The sequence below is a fragment of the Harpegnathos saltator genome, unplaced genomic scaffold (genome assembly GCF_003227715.2).
Source record: "Harpegnathos saltator strain DR-91 unplaced genomic scaffold, Hsal_v8.6 scaffold649, whole genome shotgun sequence".
Taxonomy (NCBI): Eukaryota; Metazoa; Arthropoda; class Insecta; order Hymenoptera; family Formicidae; genus Harpegnathos; species Harpegnathos saltator.
Genome location: NW_020230481.1, coordinates 58,956 through 76,230, shown reverse-complemented (window position 1 = coordinate 76,230; position 17,275 = coordinate 58,956). Strand labels below are relative to the sequence as shown.

Sequence of the window (17,275 nt, the reverse complement as noted above, 5' to 3'; positions counted from 1 at the left end):
GAAGAAGCATTTTTACATGTTATATAAAAATTGTAGCTGTTAGTAATAATTGGAATACCATAAGAGAAGTTATGTAGGGAAAGATAAGATGTGTAAGGTGTATAAAGACATTACAAAATTACAATATATATCGAGTTTTTTTTATTAATAAATATGTCATTTATTTATTGTTTATTACATATTTTATATAATTTTCTATTTTTTCTTAGAATATTTTTGTTTGTAATTTCTTTATTTATTTTGCATAAACGAATATATGTCCTAGTACGCACTAAACAAGCAACAACTTCTCTTGCAAAATTGTTATTGGTTTTGTTACATACAATGTCCGTTAATCTGTCAAAAATAAATGCTTCTTTATTAAAAGTATCGCTATGAAATAATTTAAATTCTCATTCCATAATATTAGAGGCTTCTTGAAAATCTTCTGAAGGATAAATACAATTTTCCCTGGATATAAAGGAAACCTAAAAATTGGATTGTGCATTTGGAAAAGTTTTTGTAGAACACCCTAACTCTGTAAATTTATTTCTATATCTATGTGCAACATAGCCGGCAATATATAATAGGGCATTTCGTTCAATCATGTCTTCAGCATCTATTCGTTCGAGGTCATACAATAAATTAGCTTCATCTTTGTTAGGCTCATACGTACTTAAATTACACACTAGAAACACGAAAAATTAAAATATTTCTATGTTGATCATATTATATATTGTACCCCAGCAGCACAAATCTTCAAAGGACGTTCTAAGAACGTTCTAAGCACATTCATACATCCTAAGAACATTCTAAGAATATTCTCTGAAGATTTTGTGCTATCTGGGACTGCTATGTTGCTGCAATAAACAGTAAAGAAATAATATTTCTCAAGAATACTAACGATATCATGATTAAAAATAAAGTTGTACACATAATAATTATAATTACGGAAACCGTTCAATATTTCATACCTTCTCCACTTTCTGTTTCCATAGAATTTTCTTCTCTTTCTTCTCTTTGTTCATTAGTGTTCATATTTTGTGTCATGTATGTTAATGTTGAACCTATTAATACATCATTTTCCATCATACTTTAATTTTCTAACATAAGCTGTAGAGAATTTGCATCATAATTATCCGACGAATGTAAGTCTTCCATATCAATAAGCATTGAAGAGTTAGAATCCCTTTCCGTATTTTCCTATGATGAAATGAGATGTCCAGAATGCTTCCCTAAGATATACCACTTTAAACGATGTTGTATTTCGACTGGCGTCGGATGATCGTATGCTGCACCCATGGATCTCAGATATGCGAAAAAATTTTCAAGAACGTCTTGATTTAATCGTCTAGTGAGTATATATTTGATTTCAAACTCTTCGGACGAATACTTATTTTGAATATGTATAAACATTTCTCGTAAGGATGTATTGCATATTACAGTTCCTTTTTGGAATTGCAATAAAGCTCGTTTTTTTCTAACTCGCATTTCTTTTATAAATATATCCATTTCATTAATTATTTTATTTTGTTCCTCAATATTTATACCATAAGCGTGCAAGCCACTGTGATGACCATATTGTAATGTGCTATTAAATACATCGAACCAGTCGTTAAATAATTTTAATACATAAGCGGTTTGTTCCCAGTTATCAGAATGCAAAAGACCATTTGCTTTACACCATCAAATAGCCAATGCATTTGTATTGGAGAATACTTGAACTGCTAGTTTTACTTTTTGACGTTGTGTCCCTTTAGCATCAAGGTGTGTTCTACTTAATTTATGGACAATTTTTAAATCGCCTGTATTAAGTTTTAATAATTCTTCTAAACACCTTGCATCCACGAGATTATCTTTCCATCAAAACCCAGAATTAAATAGGTTGTTCCTTGCTGATTTTAGTAAATGAGGGACGTCAGCATAAAAGAATATTTTTGATGACTTGTCTACGGGATGTATAACGAAATATTGCTTTTCACTGCTTATGTCGTTGGGATGATTATTAGTATTGATTCCAATATTAAATTCTCTCCATAATTTTAAATTCGTCGGTCCCATATCATATACAATAGCTACAACAACATAACTAGCCAAATACAGATCTTGCGTTAAAGTAAATAAAATGTTGCGAGACATAGGTTCATCAAAATTGTAATAAATGGGTTGTTTCCAAGTGTTAAATAATCCTCGAGCCATAACAAACTGACAAGTTTTGTGAGGCCCATACACTTTTTGTTCTTTTCTTTCTAGATCCAATTTATTAGATACATACAATTCGTCGAAGCTCAAAATGGTTAATTTTTCCACCGTAGAGAGATTATGTCCTTTATCATGCATGATTCTTAACACGTCTTTTAAAATGCCAGGTGAAATACTGAACGATGCCACCCAATTTTGTAATGTTGATTCACACGGCAATGGCATTTTTTTAATATTCCTTAAATATCTGTACGCTTTTGGACTCAATGATCTTAGAGCAATTGCAGATATGATATCCTCGGATAACCATTTTTTACGAGTATTATTCGGTGACATAATACTTTTTACCTATCCTGGTATTAATACCTTTCGCAACGTATTAACGACTATTTTATTTGCTTCTTTCCTTTTATCTATTTCCATTACCTGTATCATAGAAGCATTTTGCATAACACTTGTCTGCAGTTGTTCTACTTGTGTGTTTAATTGCTCATTTTTCTTTTTGAGTTGTTTGTTCTCTTGTAAAAGTTTCTTATTTTCATTTTCAAAACATCGTAACTTTTGCAATAACGTCTCAGATACATCATAGTTTCCACTTTTTTGGTTTCTACAAAACGCAAAAATATATTATTTTCACGCATTATTTTACAAAATAATACTTTAGTATTACAACTAAACTCAGCATACGCACTAATTCTATTGTGCAAGTTTAAAATACAAGTACGTACTCATTTTCTCTTAGCACGTCGTTCAATGATATAAGAGAGTTCTGTTTATCAAAATTATCTTCTTCACTATATATATTTTCCTGGATACATTGTTCAATCTGTAGACAAGTGGATAATTCGCTCATTTGCTGTTTAGATGTTTCGGTGTTTAACCTGACAAATAATTACATTGTTAAATAATTAACAATAATAAAAGTATTACATTTAGCAATATTCATAATTTGATCTTAATATTTCAGAAATTATAAATAGCACTTAAAGTGGTATATAATGCATATAACACAATGACATAAAGAAAGACTGTACATACTACTGTTAACAATGGCAAAATACATACATTTTTCCTGTCATTACAGAAACATGATCACTATCTGACATTGTTCCTTTTTTGTTTCTTCTTTTCCTGCTTTTATCCAATAGTAACATTTTTGTGGGAATAGAACCCTCCTTGAGTCGTTTCATTTGTTTCATACATGTTTTAGTAGATTTTGGCTGTGTCCATCGCATTACAAAACAGTTATCTTCAAAATGAAGACTGCATATCCTTCCTATAATTATATAATATTCTTATTATACTCTATATAGTCCTATAATATACCTATGATAAAATCATATCACAAAAAGTAAGTTTTATTTGCAGTTATTGGTTGCTTTGCATTTTCTTACTCTATCACAATTTGTGTCTAGTTAATGAAAGTTGCTAAATCATTGATACACAATTACATTTATTAAATAGAAGACATATATAATATGACTGGTATTTATAGTTTGTGATCTTATATTTAAAACATCCTCAAACATGGATAAACCTCAAGTGGTTTATTCTCTTGTTAGCTGAATTAGTTGTACTAGTACAAGAAATTTATGCAAACTTAGATATAAAAATCTTGTATGTATACTTTATTTGCTTCAATGTGTATGTATATTTTATGCATTAGTGCAGCCAGTTCAGTTAAAGAAAAGAGACAAAAAACTGATTGAATATTGCCTTACAGATCAATTAGCTATGTTATATTATATAGAAAGTATCATTGATATCAACTCACCAGAATTAATTTTTATGTTGTCTTCACTCTTTCCACAAGCATTTATCCATTTCTCTAATATCACTTTTTCCTTTGAAAATCTAAAGAATGTTATATTTTTTTTGTCGGTGTAAAATGTACGACTTTTGCAATTCTTTATACAACACGATGGCATTGTATCTGTAAACATAACCAAATATGCAATAGATTACTGTTGACATAGCATTTACAATTGTTTTATTTTAAACATTTGCTTTATTTGTTCAGTTCGGTAATATCCAACTTATAATTATCCTTATAATTATATATATACACTGATCTTGCGTGCAAACAATAAAAAACACCGAAAAAAATACACTCAACTAAAATACCTCACTTGTTTCAATGTGTCGCCATATTGGTGTTTTAAAGTTTAGGGCAAATTTCTGATTGGTGGCTACTACGCATCCACGGGAATGGTTCACCTTATATTCTTACACCATGGTAGCTACACTACTGAACTGATACAGCTATAAAAAGAATAAATTATATACAATTATGGCAGCAAAAGTAAATAGAAGACGCATAATAACATTCAGTGCATTTGCTGCAAGTAGATATTTCTTAAATAGTATTATCGAAATAGTTTGTGATAGTGATAATGAAGATGACGAAGAATTAATGCAACGCCTAATAAATATAGAAAAGAATGTAGCAATACGTGGCAGCCTGAGGAAAGTAGTCCGTATTGAAGGTTATGTTGAACATATCATACCATGGTTTTCCGGAAAGCAATTTTCCGCTCGCTCCTCGTTGCGCGCGATCGCCTTTTGTCGCTTACGCAGTCTATTATATATGCTATGGAATAAATAAATATCAATTCTAACTTTTTAGGTTATGCGCATATTACTATTAAACCAGCGGCACACGGTGCTTGTTTTCATGCTGGATTGCTTGTTGGATGAAAATACTGCGTTCTGATTGGTGCATTTCCGAAGATGGATGGAAATGCACCAATCAGAACGCAGTATTTTCATCCAGCAAGCAATCCAGCATAAAAACAAGCACCGTGTGCCGCTGGCGTTAGAGGAACTGTAGTCACCATTAACCATTTACGCCACTTACAGACTTTAAATCGTATTAGTTAACGTATGCAGTATGAACAGCATTTCGCACGGCTTCGTACCATCGGATAACGGACGACGCACCTCGGATGCAGTGTGAATCCAGCAAATCCAGCAATAGTGAATCCAGCAAATGTCGGAATGTCATGAAAATTTGACACGTAACTTCTAAAGGTTGGTACTAACTGAGAATGGTATGCATTTGTTATTAGAGGCGCCATTTGTTGATTAGTCTCGGGACTTATTAATCGATGTGTTATACTTTATAAACTAAATGAACGTAGTTCACACTCCCGCAAAATTAATCGACTCTCGCACATTCGAGAGGACCTCGATTGCCTACACGATTGGACACAATCAACCGGTGCAAAGCTTTATCTGATGAATTTTAGATCCAACCAATCATTACTCTGTCCTGTACACAATCGTGATGTGTCCAATCGGACCACCCGCACAGTCGATACAATTTTCCTCCTGCGTTCTGATTGGCTTATCTTTTCTATTGCATCGTATTGTAGACAGAACTAGCGTAAGCATCTTTACACCAAAATCGTTACTTTTACTCCTACTCCTTACTTCATCTGTTGTAAATCGGGCCTTATTGTTGCAGCTATTGTAGATGGTCCTTTAGGCTGCGATCCCATAGACCGATACTTTCTGCGTAACGCGTATCGCGTAACCAATCAGAGGCATAACAGAAAACGCTGAACGTCTCTGATTAGTTAAGCGATATGTGTTACATGGGAAATATCGGTCCATGGAATTGCAGCCTAAAGCTTGGTCTACAATGGCAGTAAGCAGTAAAGGTCATTCTACAATACGTGTCGTAAGTTGTAAGCCGTAAGAACTGACCAATTATAGCCGATTATTTTTGTAATAATCGACTGTGATTCGCCAATTCTTACGGCTTACAACTTACGACATGTATTGTAGAATGACCTTCAGAGTACGCGTAGCAGTAAGAAATAAACCAATCACAGTCGATTATGACAAAAATAATCAACTGTAGTTAGTCCATTTCTTAAGCGTCGTCTACAATGGCAGTAAGCAGTAAGAAGTAAGCGTAAGCGGTAAGAAATAACCAATCACAGTCGATTATGACAAAAATAATCAACTGTGGCTGGTCCATTTCTTACTGTTCATGCTTTCTTCTTACTGCTTACTGTCATTGTAGACCACACTTTACTGTTCACGCTTTCTTTTTACTGCTTGTGGCCATTGTAGACCACGCTTTACTGTTCACGCTTTCTTCTTACTGCTTACGGCCATGTACTTGCTTCGGCAGTACATATACTAAAATTGGAACGGCCATTGTAGATCACGCTTAACAGGAGAATCGTTATTATGACTACTTTGGCCATGTTCCAAAATTCACTGCCAGTACTGAAAATATATAGTTTGTGTCACGCAAACTATAACTTTTGAGCGCTGGCAGTGAATTTTGGAACACGGCCTTTCAAGATTCTCTTTGCTGGGCATCACCAGACCTGTGAAAATCGGTGTTAATCGGCACTTATCGGCAACCTTCGTTAGTAGTCGGGTAACTGTTGAATTGAAAGTTGTATCGCGGAAGCACGTGTTTGATATCAATAGAACAATTTGCTTGCGTATGAAGTCCTTCATTTAGGATTTTTAATTATCTCACATTTAATACATATTTTTATAAACAACCATTAAAATGCCACGCTCAACGAGAGATTCGGATGAGGAAATAGAACCAAAGATAGGTGCGTATTGCAATATTCGCAATTCTGCTGTTATGCGCATGAGACGCATATCAAGAGCGACCATTGCAACGGTCGATTCGCCGTCGGAAAGTCTATCGTTCGCTGACAGCGGATTATCTATTCCTTGAGAACATCGTAAGATGATTCTATCTCTGCTCGTTCTTTAATTTCTCATAAATATTTCCGTCACTCTTCTGAAATCGTCGTTACTAAACTATTTTAATGTTCAACGCTTCTGGGGGATTGAACGCCCAGTTTTTTTCGATGACCTGACGGTTATATGTTTATTATTGATTTAATTAATATTTACATTGCATGTCATTTGTAAAGTAAGGAATATATAGTTTGTATAACCATTTTGCTTCTATTTGTTTCCTTTTAGTCATTGATATAACTTGAGATACATATAAAGAAAAATATGAAATCCAGATTGTTATAAATCTCATATAAACTAAACATTGCGCTGTTATATCATTATTGTTCACTTTATTATCACATATTTTGCTTTAATATTTTTTAGTTTTGTTTGTCGATCTAGTTTATTTAATTTTATATTCTATTTTATATTGTGTTGCTATAGGCCGTAGAACACGACTGCTTACTACATCATCCATGATAGATTCTCCAATACGCCGTAGCAGCAGAATAAAACAGTCTATCAAGTTGCAAAAATCTTCGCCAGATTACGAAAGTGATACCAGTGTTAGCAGTAGTCAAGCAATTAGAACTACTAGACAACGAACAGCTACTATGGATTCTATCACCACAGAGACATTAAGAGGACGTTTGAGAAAACCTTCCATTTCTTCAGAAACTAGTGAAGTAATAGATATTGATATAGAAACTCCATCCAAAAGACTTACAAGGAGAAGTTTAGCCAATACAGCACCTAGTACACCTACTAAAGTCAGTGCTCGAATAGCCAGGTATCATTAATGTATCAGTATGTGTTTTTCTTTGCTTTGTTTTTGTTATATAATAGAAACAAATTATATATTATATTTGTGATGTATAAGTAACATGATATATAAATAGTATATTTGCTACTATGTACTATATATATGATTTGATATAATTGATAGTAAGCGCCTCATACGTGCTGGATCTGAGACAAAATCATCACCATCAACTAGAACTACACGTAGAACAAGAGCTAGCTCTGTTGATCCAGAAAGCATGTCTGATCAAACTAAAAGTTTAATAAATATATCATCCAAGTCACGTAGACGAGCATCTGTGTTACCATCGCAATCTCCAGTTAAGGAAGAAATGGAAGAAAAGCAACAAGAACCTGGTACAAAGATAGATACTATATTAGATGAAGTTAAAGAACTTATAAGTTCAGGTAATACTTTATAGCATCTATTATTGGTTGTACTTCGGATATGTATAATTTAAGTTACAAATATTAGAATTACTCTATAATATAAATATAGGAAAGAATTCCTCCTTAGAAAAAGCAACATATTCAGAAAACAGCCAAGAGATTGAAGAAATAGATGATACAAATAAGAATAAAATTCAGAAGGATGATAGCTATGGTAAGCTAAATTATAAAGTACAATAAAGAAAACATAATAAAAAGAAAAATATATGGAGTATCTTTCAAAATAGTTACTTTTGAGATATGTTTAAAATTTTTGAGATATTTTGAGATATGTTTAAAATTTTTAGATGAAATGGTATCAACTTCAGCATCAGATAAAACGTTCCAACAATTGGAAGATAATGAAATGCATAGCAAACATACAGTTGTAACAATATCAGATGAGAAGAATCTTGGTAAATAATTTTTAGTAGCAAGAAAATTTTTTACTATTTTAATACTCAAAAAAAGATCACATGTTCTTGATTTTTTAAGAAATGAATTGGAAGAATTGCTTTTCTTTTATCATAATTAAGTTTATATAAATTGAAATAAGGTGACAAAAATTATAAAGTTATATAAGTTTATAATTTATATTTTTTTTCTATAGATATGGTAAAAAGCAGCTGTATAGAAAATTCATCATCTAATGTTGATATAAGTGATGAAATTCTCATCGACGATATAAATTCTCCGAAAGATAAGGAAGAAAATAAATCCAGAAAAATTGAGAACGAAGAAATTGAGAATTCGCTAATAAACGCACAAAAAAAATCACCTATAAAGGAATTAACAATAAGGCTTGAAGATGTACTTAATACTACTCTTGGAGGACAAAAGAGAAGTCCTGGCAATAAGGAAAATCAAACGCTAAACATCATTAGTGATATATCATCTGAAAAGAGCACGGGGCCTGTTATTACTAATATAACATCATTAAGCACCAAATCTCTGACTACAGTCCTTGCAAATAAACCATTAATTGAAAAAGAAAATAAAATTGCGTGTAACGAATTAAGTAAACGTCGTCGGTCGAGAGAATCTATAGAAATTGAAATGAAACCTGCTGCCCTGTTGAAAGAAAGTATTGCTAACATTGATAAAATGCTAGATTCTTTTAAAGACTCTTCAAATCTCATAAGCCATAGTAAGAAGAATATAGGTAGTCCTTTGACAGATGATACAACCGAGAATCAAAGCTTGGTGCACGATGTAGACAAAAAATCAAATACAAGTGATACAGTTGAATCAGTTTTGTCAGTGGTTAACAATGTAAAATTGGTTGAGGATGTTACTGATGATCAGATATTCGTTGAAATAGTAAATAAACCTAATAAAAATATAACAGAAGTAGTTAATAAATTAGACAAAAATGATGCTAAAATTTGTAGTGAAGTTATTGATACAAGTCAAGAAAGTTCGTGCTTTTCGATTGTTAATAATAATAATGAGATGAAATTAGAATTGGAAAAGTCAAATGAAGCCCAAAATAAAAACAAGTCACTGAATGAATCGATGAAAACCATAACAGAACTCAATGTTGATTGTTCAAATGAATCAATAGATGTTGAAAATTGTAGCGACAAATCTATCGCAGTCGATAAACCGACCTCTACAGCTCACGATGATGCAAAAGACAATTTATTGGACTCTGTAGAACAAATAAAGAGGTATTTATCTAATGATTCAACGGATTTAAAATCAAAATCTTCCAGCACTATCTTAGAAACGACTCATTTTTCTTCCAGCAATATAAAAGCAGATGACACTATTCAAAATTCGCCATCTCGTAATACTATGGAGGTTTCCGAGAAAATCGTAGCAAATACACATGAAAAGATAGAATCTATGAATACTTTGTTGAAAACTGCTGCAACCTCAACACAGCAGAAGAATGAAAACACATCAGGTACATCAGACATAGGAAAAAAGAGTTCGCAGTTGAAACAAGATCAAGAAGTTTCAGAAAATATAGAAGATGATGACGAGTATAATGCAGACCTTATTAGCTTGTTTAAAGATATTCCGAAAGAAGATGAAAACAATACTATTAGAAAAGACTCCAATCCTCTTACAATAGAAAATGAAAGCGAAGCTGAATGTGATCTAGTTTTAGTAGATAAACAAGCATGGTTAGCTGCTGAAAGTATGAAAGCAATAAGGGATAAAGAAGTTTTTGATTATGATTCCGATGATACTGTATTGATGAAGAGCACTACACAAGCTAGTCATAAAAAACGATTGTCTACCATAGATGAATCATTACTAATAAATGTCGGTGATGATGATGATGATGATGATGATAACGATAATGATAATGATAATGAAGAAAAGCAAAAACAAGAAGAAAAAGAAATAGCTAAATCAATTAAAACACGGAAATCATTGATTAAAGAAAAATCTGCATCAGAAAAAAATGATTCTTCAACTATATGTATAAATGAAGATAGTTCGAGTTCTATCGAACTTTTAAACACGTCGAAGAAAGGTTTAAATCGAAGTACTAATCGATCTGCCTCTGGATTAAATAAATCAGGACAGGTAGCAGATCAGTCTGTCAAAATACTAGGTGAATTGGATGACGAAATTAAAGATAACAAAAACAGATTAAATAGGAGCTCACAAGCGCGTAGAAATACTTTGCGAAAATCAACTGAAAGAAGAGAATCGTCGAGTAAATTTTCAAAAGATATGTCTTTAAGGCAGAGTGCTCAAGGTGTGAAAAAGAAATCTTTAAGTAAATCTCAAGCGGATGATTCAGAGGAAGAAATAGACAATATAAGAACATGTACGGAAAAAAGTTTAAAGAAAAAAAAGCGGTGTTTAAAAAAATTGAAAGTACGTATTGAAGACGCAGATATTGATGAATCTGAAGAAGTCGAATCTGAAAGCAAGAATTCGTTGGACGAAGAGAGCGAGCAAAAGGAAGATGCACTTATAAATTTAGAGGATTTAGATGAAAATGATGAAGTTTCGCAGATTAAAGGCTTAAGACGTAAGATAGGTGTGAATTATTCTACAATAGCGATCGCAGGTTCAAATAACTCAACTAAATCGAGCGACAATACGAGTGACGATTCGATTAAACATTATGAATGTGTACGTTCCTTATTCGAGAAGAATAACGGTACCGATGGTGACGATAGTAATGGCGATGATGATGATGATGGTATAGGCAGTATAGATTCCGATATCAAGAAAGAATATAACCTGGATGCAGCTGAGCAAGAACATTCAGATGATAATGTTCCCTACGATGAATGTAGAACTTCGGAATCGGAATCTTCAGATTCTGATGACGGTTCAGATCTTGCTGATTTTATAGTCGCTGATGATGCGATAGAAGATGATGGAAAAAATGAAGGAGATAACAGCGAAGATGATGAACAAGGAGAGGAGAATGAAATTCAAGAGGAAGAAGAACAAGAGGAAGTAGAAGATAAAGATGTAGACGATGAACAAGTGGAGAATGCAGAGGAAGATGAAAATGAGAAATTTGTCAAAACATTAGAGACAAATATTAGTAAGAATAATGCTTCTGATAATATCGGCAAAAATAAGAAGAGGATATCTACTGAATATACTGCACCTTGTCAATTAAAAATGAAAGATACTAAAACAAAAAAATCCGATATGAAGAAACTTAAAGAAACTATTATTTCGACTACATCTGACTTGAAATCTTCAATTAAGAAAAAAAAGAAATCGCACATAAATGAAATAGAGCAGAGCTTGTTGAAGCAGTTAAATGAATCAGAAATAAACAGAAAAAAGTTGCCAAGAGTAATGCATACATCGATGGAATGTAGTACACCAAAGGCTAATTCTTCTAAACAAGAATTCGTAAATGATATTGAATCAGCTACGATAGCGTTGGAAGCTGCAGATATGAATGAAACAATGCAACGTAAGAAAAGATCAAGGAAAGATTCCATACCAAAAACAAACGTCAGCTCCAAAGAATCTAAACATATAGATGAAGAGGAAATACTACACACTAGCTTGCCATCTGATTTACTGGAAAGAGTAGCAAAAATGAAGCCGAGGTCCAAAACGATTGCGCTAAATAAAACGGTGAACATTACTCACTCCGAAACGCCTACAATAAGAAGCTTGAGAAAAGAAAAGTTGAATGAAAGCGCTCCAGAATTGAAATTAAAAGAAACTAGTCAGCTGCAAAAGAGACGGTCATCTAAAGAGGAAAATAATCTTGCACTAAAGGAAACAGACAAAACGGACGATGATATTGACGAAATGTCTAATCTTGTAGCACTATTTCACGATGAGGTACAAGAAGCACAAGAATCTAGTCAATCTAAAAAACAGTGGAAACGCAAGAAGCAAGCGGAAGAAACATTGAATGAAAACGCAGAAAATGTTCCATCTCAAGATACAATAAATTTAGAAATTTTTCAGCAGCAAAAGAAGAAGAAAAAAAATAATGACAAGCTTAGTCAAATATTAACTGTAGAAGAAACCGTAGAAGATCGCCAAGATATGTACCAGCTTAATGAAAAAAAGAAGAAAAAGAAAATTAATGTAACTAAAATAGATGAAAATACAATGAAAGATGATATACAGCAAAATGATACTTCTAAGAAAGAAAAAGAAAAGTTATCTATAGCACACGATGAAGCAGAACATAGTAAGAAGAAAAAGAAAAAGGACAAAATGGTAGTTAATGTAGAACGTGACAATATTGAACCTGTAGAAAGTATGATTGCAAAGAAAAATATTAAACGGCAAAAGACAAAGGACAATAAAGAGTCTTTGTCAAAAAAATCACTACAAAAGAAGAACAGAGCAAAGGAAAAGAAACAGAAAGAAATAAAAGTGGAAGGAAAGATTCCATTACCTCAAGCTGAAGCTTCGACATCCAAATCGAAGTTGAGTAAAAAAACGGGATCGGGAAAACCACCAGTGCAAAATGTCTCGTCAGAAACGGTTGAATCCAAAAATATTGCCTTTAATAAAGCACGAAGCGAAGCGTTGGAAGCTATCAAGTCTGCTGCAGAACGCATTGAGCTCAATAAAGAATTAAAGAAGAAGAGAGAAAATACTATGAGTTTGACTCAGGAACGAGATATAAATATTCCTATTAAAAAGAAGAAAACAAAGGAACATTTTGAAGAAGAAAAACAGAAAAATGTAATGTCATCTGCGGGCAGTTTGAAACGACTTCCAGATAATGTGATCGAGAAACTTTCGGATATGCCAACACGAACGAAAAGACGAAAGCTTTCGCAAAATAGGGAACAAGTAAAATCATTGTCAGTAAAAAACAGCGAATTCCTTGAATCGAAAATGCAGGGTAAAAATTTGATTCCATTGAGTTCCAACGGCAGTACTACACAGTTTACTATAGTAAATCTGTCGAAGACCAGAAAAGAACCGTCGGATACGGTCTCTAAAGTAATGTCGTATAGACAACAGATGCTGAATAGGAACAAACGAGAACCTATTTCTTCTTACCTGATGTATCTACAAAAACAGCGTTCAGCGTCAAAAGATGGATTTTCTGATAAAGCATTCTAAAGTTCATATTATTTCAATTTTGTTAGATTTATATTAATATCTCATTTGTTAAGTCCTAAACATTATAATAGATGATTCCCTTATAATAACAAGACTAAAAAATAATGATAAAATTAACCTACATCTTTTTATGTTATTACACGGTCTAGACATTTGTAATTTTAGCTTAATGTTATTCAGAAATAATATTAAAAGCAGTTTACGTATTTTTCAGTGTCATATAATGTAGTATATTATGTATTTCATGAAAGCTATATTTAAGGTTTTTTATTTTTGGATAAGTAAAAAAGGAAACATTTTTTTAAAACACTGGTTAAACAAATCATATATGTAACAAGTTACGTCTTAATAATCTAATCTTCTCAGATATGTAAGTAGAACACATGATAAATAAAAATTATAAAAGTATTTATTAGCGATATAATTATTTGTACAATTCTTAGCATATCTCTGTACAAAGCAGCAGGTAGATTATTGAATTTGTTAAAAAGTTTAATCCAATTTTCTGCCTTTTTCAACAATAAATTTATCACTTTTTACAGTTGAGATGTGAATGCTCCCAATTATTATTAAGACGATTATTTAATTAATGAACAATTTGTATAGAATAAAAGAATAAAAAAGTAGTAAAAATGCTTGTTTATATTGTTTGATACCTATATCAAATAGTAACTTGATCGAATTATCTTAATTTCGAGGATACATATAAACTACAGTGTACCAGAAATTAACATGAATTACAGAAGAAATATGTTATATATGCACATTAAAATAATTTAATATAAAATTATTAGTTGATTAAATACATATTAGACAATCAGTGTAAACAAAATTAAGTTTTATTTAAAAATCAAGAATTTTTGATTAATTTGATAAAGAATTTCTTTCAGATTATATGTCATCGAGCTAGAATTTTTTGTTGAATTTCAATTTTATTCAAGACTGATGTTAATATATTGCAATATTTTCTAAGCACAAGTAACAGGCGACGTTTCCTTCTTGATATTTAAAAAACAAGCACCGTTTCCAGCGTTATTTTGTCCAGTGAATAACACACATGCAAGGCCGTTTACTGCGATACTCTGCCAAATTTTATCCACCCATTTGTTCACAGTACGAAATGTTTTTTCTACTCGCTCATCTACTAATTCCCCTTCTTTAATCCTTAGGTGGCATATTGTAAAACCGTGCTCCATTGTTATTTCGGAGGTCCTAGTTACCGCGTGTTTATTGTTTTCCGCTATTACGAGACGTACCTGCAATCAATGTAAAAAGTCGACATTATTTCATTATTAATCTTTATTTCATTATTAATCTTTAAGTATGATGTATTTCAAATAATCGCTGAAAATATAATATTTTTATTTATTGTATGTCCCTTTTTCAACTTCTGTTAATTTATCGACCTTTGAAAATTTGAAAATCAAATTAACAAAAATCAGGATGCTATTAAATCAAGAGGCACGGTAGTGCCTTGCGCCAAGTTCAAGCGCAACGAAGTTGCGCCCGAACGGCGCAAGGCATACCGTGCCTATATTACGCGAAACTGCGAGTTCAAAGGAGGTGAGATACTCATATCTCAGCGATGGCTTAACCGATCGAGGTTTTTTTAGTCCCAATCGATTCGGCCTTAAAAAATAGGAAGCAAAATGTTCATGATTTTTGTATACGTTGTCTCTAAGTGAAAGTATTTTAACACATTGAGCGCCGGCGACCTAAGAGACATTTAAAGCCTGAACGCCGGCAACGTATCGGCCACTTAAAGCCCAAACGCCGGCCTCATTCGCTGTTTCTGATCAATGAATAGCCAAAAAAAAATATTTAAAATATACATTTTCGTAAAATAGTATATTTTAATTGCATATTCGTCATATACAATTTAACGGAAATGAAAAATAGAAACAAAATCGAAATTTTTAATTTATATTTATAATTAATTTTATATTTATAATTATAGAAAAAAATAGTTTTTTATTTCATGGTAGATTATTACATATATATAACACAAACAGAAAACAAAAATATTAATATTTAAGGCAAGTATGGTATTTCTCGAAACATTGTCCAAGATGTAAGGGTACTAAGCATTCAGCACACATAAAGCTACTCTCGCTTTTTTTTTACTAGCAAAGCAAACTTTACACGGACGTCGTACATATCGGTTTGTTTTCCCTGATCCAACAATTCTGGTAACTTTGTTTTTTCATATTACCCCAAAGTCTCTGAGGGTGATCAAATTTTGGTGTGCGAGATGTAGGAACAAGTACAAGCGATAGACTCAGAATCCCGCGTTTTCGCGGGGCTGGCGCTCAAGCGACAGACTCGGAATCCCGCATTTTCGCGGGGCCGGCGCTCAATGTGTTAAGATAAAGTCCGAATTACAGAAAATTTCGATTCAGTAAGAAAGTAAGTAAGAAACGTCGGACGCATAGGAGTGGGGATATGAATGCATCTCGTTTTTCCGACACCAGGGGCGCTACGAGAGCGCTGAAGAAACAGACAGCAGCGAATGCGAGTGAGTAAGTAAGAGATATGCTAGAATATAGTATAGGAGAAAATGTGCGAGAGAGAGGAGAGAGAGAGAGAGAGAGAGGAGAGAGAGAGAGAGAGAGAGAGAGAGAGAGAGAGAGAGAGAGAGAGAGAGAGAGAGAGAGAGAACGGGAGAGAGAGGGGGGGAGAGGGAGAGAGAGAGAGAGAGAGGGAACAGGCGAGAGAGAGAACGGGCGAGAGAGGAGAAAGAGAGAGGCATAAAAAGGTGAGAATACTGTTGGTATACGTCATGGTATGTTATGACGTACGTCATTTGATTACCGGTCAGCTGATGCTGAGCAGACGATGTGATGAGCTATGCCATCGAAAAATCAATACCGGTGTTTATTGACTCGTCGTCCAGGGTGATCGCCCTTCAATTATAAGGACCGCTTCATACAATTTATAACGCAAGTGGTGCAGGTAATAGGCGAATTAGGTGAAAATAATTTATAAGTATAAAAATTAATGACATTTACACATTAATGGTGTATGTATGTGATATGGAGTATGTACGTGACGTATATATAAAATAATAATGTTACATAATATAAGACAATATAATATAATGTATATTATATATAATTTCAGCAATGGCAAAGAATGATAGTATAATGGTGCAGGATGAGGAGGAGTTGGAGGAAATTGTGGTGGGCACAGAAATATGTCAATTAAAAAATGAGAACAAGGGAATTGAAAGAAAAATTAGAAAAGATGGAGCAGCAAGTAAAGCTGTTGATGGAGAAAACAGATGATTCTTCAAATGAGTAGTCGTACTAATTAATTAATTTATACATTAAGTTTCGATTATATTTAATATATTATGTATGTACGTTTGTACGTATATACATATATACATATGTATGAATGTATATATATACAGAGTATCTCAGAACTTTGGGACACGAGCTCCGTAAGGACATAGAGCTAAGTGAGAAGAACAAGAAAGTCCTGTACCATAATGTGAAAATCGTAATAGTTTTTTAGTAATAACCGCGTAAAGTTTGGCGTTTTCTACGCGTTTTCCACGCGGCCTATAGACGCTCCGCGGCAAGCTGTGTGCATAGGGGCTGAGCGATAA

General features: G+C 32.9%; 3 protein-coding genes and 1 long non-coding RNA gene across 17 annotated transcripts in view; 2 read left to right on the top strand and 2 right to left on the bottom strand.

The window, feature by feature from the left end:
• Positions 1–221: 221 nt before the first annotated feature.
• Positions 222–5,104, bottom strand: LOC112589885 (uncharacterized). Of its 5 annotated transcripts, XR_003113836.1 has the most exons (9): positions 5,016–5,080; positions 4,689–4,771; positions 4,311–4,443; positions 3,956–4,114; positions 3,247–3,457; positions 2,910–3,062; positions 2,608–2,788; positions 954–1,285; positions 222–467 (listed from the first exon to the last, which is right to left on the bottom strand). XR_003113836.1 is itself a non-coding variant. In XM_025304769.1 (8 exons), the coding sequence occupies exons 4-8, from the start codon at positions 4,107–4,109 to the stop codon at positions 1,160–1,162; spliced, it is 825 nt and encodes a 274-aa protein (XP_025160554.1). In that variant the 5' UTR covers positions 4,110–4,114; positions 4,311–4,443; positions 4,689–4,771; positions 5,039–5,104; the 3' UTR covers positions 606–1,159. The 5 variants fall into 5 exon arrangements, 4 of the variants coding, with proteins under 4 accessions (XP_025160554.1, XP_025160555.1, XP_025160553.1 ...); XM_025304769.1 differs by lacking the exon at positions 222–467 and having other exon boundaries at positions 606–1,285; positions 5,039–5,104; XM_025304770.1 differs by lacking the exon at positions 222–467 and having other exon boundaries at positions 606–1,285; positions 4,298–4,443.
• Positions 4,479–4,711, top strand: LOC112589886 (uncharacterized). Its single transcript, XR_003113837.1, has 2 exons — positions 4,479–4,526; positions 4,617–4,711. It is a non-coding gene; the product is annotated as an uncharacterized LOC112589886 (long non-coding RNA).
• Positions 5,105–5,151: 47 nt separating the features above from the next.
• On the top strand, positions 5,152–13,918 carry LOC105190694 (protein PFC0760c). Of its 6 annotated transcripts, none has more exons than XM_025304760.1 (7): positions 5,152–5,211; positions 7,345–7,690; positions 7,847–8,109; positions 8,201–8,305; positions 8,439–8,546; positions 8,741–9,800; positions 9,879–13,918. In XM_025304760.1, the coding sequence occupies exons 2-7, from the start codon at positions 7,377–7,379 to the stop codon at positions 13,663–13,665; spliced, it is 5,637 nt and encodes a 1,878-aa protein (XP_025160545.1). In that variant the 5' UTR covers positions 5,152–5,211; positions 7,345–7,376; the 3' UTR covers positions 13,666–13,918. The 6 variants fall into 6 exon arrangements, with proteins under 6 accessions (XP_025160545.1, XP_025160546.1, XP_025160542.1 ...); XM_025304761.1 differs by lacking the exon at positions 5,152–5,211 and adding an exon at positions 6,459–6,764 and having other exon boundaries at positions 7,447–7,690; XM_025304757.1 differs by lacking the exon at positions 5,152–5,211 and adding an exon at positions 6,459–6,764.
• A 367-nt stretch (positions 13,919–14,285) lies between these two features.
• Positions 14,286–17,275, bottom strand: part of Rexo5 (RNA exonuclease 5) — a 41,783-nt gene continuing 38,793 nt past the window's right edge. For 4 of the 5 annotated variants that reach the window (XM_025304762.1, XM_025304765.1, XM_025304764.1 and 1 more), the window contains exon 10: positions 14,286–14,921. In XM_025304762.1, coding sequence (XP_025160547.1) covers positions 14,634–14,921 — 288 coding nt within the window. In that variant the 3' untranslated portion in view covers positions 14,286–14,633. The remainder of the gene's footprint in view (positions 14,922–17,275) is intronic. The other variant, XM_025304766.1, reaches the window with a different exon arrangement.